This window comes from Microtus ochrogaster, linkage group LG1, assembly GCF_000317375.1.
Source record: "Microtus ochrogaster isolate Prairie Vole_2 linkage group LG1, MicOch1.0, whole genome shotgun sequence".
Taxonomy (NCBI): domain Eukaryota; kingdom Metazoa; phylum Chordata; class Mammalia; order Rodentia; family Cricetidae; genus Microtus; species Microtus ochrogaster.
Genome location: NC_022027.1, coordinates 2,598,100 through 2,601,197, shown reverse-complemented (window position 1 = coordinate 2,601,197; position 3,098 = coordinate 2,598,100). Strand labels below are relative to the sequence as shown.

The 3,098-nt window shown below is 56.1% G+C and overlaps 1 protein-coding gene across 2 annotated transcripts in view; it reads right to left on the bottom strand.

Moving 5' to 3' along the window:
- Positions 1–718: 718 nt before the first annotated feature.
- Positions 719–3,098, bottom strand: part of Atcay (ATCAY, caytaxin) — a 25,771-nt gene continuing 23,391 nt past the window's right edge. For both annotated transcript variants that reach the window (XM_005359001.3, XM_013350707.2), the window contains exon 13: positions 719–2,851. In XM_005359001.3, coding sequence (XP_005359058.1) covers positions 2,842–2,851 — 10 coding nt within the window. In that variant the 3' untranslated portion in view covers positions 719–2,841. The remainder of the gene's footprint in view (positions 2,852–3,098) is intronic.

Genomic DNA, 3,098 nt, shown 5'->3' with positions numbered 1-3,098 from the left:
AGAAAAGGGCTAGAGCTAAAGAGCCAAGCAGTGTTTAAAAAGAATACAGTTTCCGTGTAATTATTTCGGGTAAAGCTAGTCTTGCGGGCAGCGGGGTGCTGGGGACGCAGCTCCGCTGCACCAATTACTACACCCAGCGCTGAGTTCTGGGTACCACCACTGTGCCTGCCTTGTGACTGAGACGGAAAGATATGGTGGCTGGACCTGGAGCCGCGGGGCGGGAATGACAGCCCGGGACTGACTGAACGAACAGGTTAGGGGGCCAATGGGTGCCATGTGAGCCTGCATGCAATGGAAGGACCACCCAGCCTTCATCCCACCCTCCCTAGGGCCTGGAAGGACCCGCCACATCTGGGTGACTGCACACTGGTCAAGTCTCCATCCATACCCCAGGCTGGTCTGGAATTCTCTGTAATCCTCCTGCCTCAGCAGCCTCCTGAAGGCAGGGACGTCAGGCATAGGTCACCATGACCCCATCATGTCTTGTTGGTGACACTCAACATGGCCGTGCCCAAGTGTCTTTGGTCTCCTGCCATTCTGTATGCCAGGCTGTGGAGCCGAGGTCCTTGGAAGTTCGCCAGCCCCCATTCTTCTGGAGCAAAGGGAGAGCAGTGGTCTCCCCCGTCTCCACTTGGCCGCTGGTCACAATGATGGGACGGGAGATTGTGCCCACACCCTTCACCACCCACACCTGGGAGCACAGAGGGACCAACTCTCCCTCTGTATTATAATTTATTTCACATAAAAATCCCCCCCCCCCAGCTTGCCAGTCATCACAGCGACTGTCCCCACCGTCTCCATGTTTATATCTACACAACTCGCTGGTGGAAGTGGAAGGTGGGCACTCTTGGGCAAGTCTTCAATGGATCCTGGGGCGTGTCTGTAAAGAAATTCAGCGGCCCTTCACCAGGAGCCGCTGGGCCTTTTCCTCTTGCCTCAGACTGTCCCCTGGCTACCCGAAGTGGTGGCCCTGTGTGGACTGGGGTATTAAGCAACGCAGGGTCTTTCTCCTATTTTGGGGTCCTCTGTGGCTGTGGTTCTGGGTCCTGCTTCTCCGTGTCGGTGGGTGCTGGTGATCTCAAAGGGGTGGTGGCTGCCGTGGGGGGGTGTGGGTTGCCGTGGCAGCGGGGGTGAGGTGGGGTATGGGCTGCCATGGCTCAGCCTCCATTAGTTTCCCAGGGTTGTGGGAAGGACTTCACACCCTTGAGGGCTGGGAGGTTTATGTTCGTCCATCCGTCCCTGCCACAGTTGTCCCCATGCCATAGGCGTCGGTTAGTCACCAGAAGCCACCGGGTCGGAAAAGCCTGTAGGATTCTGTTTCCAACAGCCAAGAGAGGCCATCCATGGGCGTCGATCTGGGGCGCCATCTGGGTTCCCCTCTTCTATCTGATGTTGGATAGATACAACTTGGGGGTTCACACCTTCCAGGCCTGCTCTCAGGAGACTGAGGCAGGAGGATCGGGAGTTTGAGGCCACACTGATCCTGTCTCAAAACCAAACCAAACCCAGTGCCCTGCACAACTCTATCAGGTCCCTCTGAGGCCCAGGCGTGTGGTGCGTCCCCAGCAGAACTCAGATCCTTGGGTGCTGTTGGTCGGAGATTGTGACTCTCCAGGTGGAAGCTACTCTCCTGCGGCCGCCAGAGGTTCAAGAGGAGAGGCAGAGGCATGTCACAGAGGCCAGACACTTCACGGTGGGATGGATGGAACCCAGCTTTGGAGAAGGCAAGGACCAGTGGTTGGTGGATGGGTACCCCTCTGTAGACCAGGCTGTCTAGGAACTCACTGAGATCCTGGGGTTAAAGATGTGTGCCACCAAGTCTTCACGGGACCCCTCCTCATAAATGTCACCCGGTCTTAGTGCCCCTAGAGACAGGAGGCTTGCTTCTTACACTCCCATGGCGTCCGGACACCGTCATTGAGGTAAATCTGCTCTTCAGAAAGTGCATGAAGGGCAGGTGGCCTCAGTGCCCCGCCCACTGGGACCTATTTCCCTAGGGGATCCCCCAGATCCTCTAGCACCCACCACCCTGTATCTTCATTTTTTTTCTTTTTATGTACTCGTACACTGAGCTGGCATCTCCTGCTTGGTGACACAGGCCTAAGACTGGTTCGGGCAGGGGACAGAAAGGTGGACACAACTTCTCTGAGAAGGAGGTGTGAGTTAAAGTCTCCAGGATTCACAGCTACTTTAAAGGGCTAGAAAATGTTCCAGATTGTGGGGAAGAGGGTTTGGGAACCACCAGGTGGACCAGCATGTGCGCAATGGGCTTGAAGGGCCCCGAAGACGTCAAATGGCAGAATGGGGGTGTCAGTGAGGATGTCAGGTAAGCAGTCACAGCCCTGCTTGGGGTGACAGGGAGAGGGGACAGTGGGTCTCATTCCACAGAGAAGCAGACGCAGCCCCAGCTGGGGCTACCAGGAATCCAAGGCTCCAGCTAGGGACAGGTGAGAGCTGAGCAATGGTCTCTCATGGGTCAGTGAAAACGCACGCTTGTGCCATCTCAGGTGGGGCTGTGGAGATCTGGAGGAAGAGCCGGAGTCACACAGGAACAGGGCGACGCCGTTCATGTCCAGCTCTGCCAACCACAAGCTCAGAGTATGGAAAGGTAGAGGCCAAGGACCCAGTTCATTCCAGAAGGTGGCACACATCTCAATAAAAATCATGAGGTGGACTCAAGCAGCGGAAGACACCAGGGGGTGAAGAGGGGGACGAAGGAGCCGGACATCCTCCAACAATGGACACAGGATGAGGCAGGATGAAGTCTGGGGCCCTCAGGCCTCTGACGGAGGTTATGTGGTGTCTGGAATCTTCTCTGTCCGTCTCCAGGTTCCAGTTAAATCAGGACATGCTGGAGAGTACAGGACAAACGAGGTGGGGTCAGTGTCTGAGGCGGAGGTGAGCTTCCACAGGAAAACTCAGAGTCAGCTATCTGGCTAGGAGAGCTCGGAGCAAAAAGCAATGGCTGCCACCAACATTCCAAATGCAGATCAGAAGATGACTCTCCTCCCAGGGCAACAGCAATAAAGATCTGTGGACTCCTACACATCCACCCACCCAGCCACCCACCCACCCATCCATCCACCCATCTGTCCATC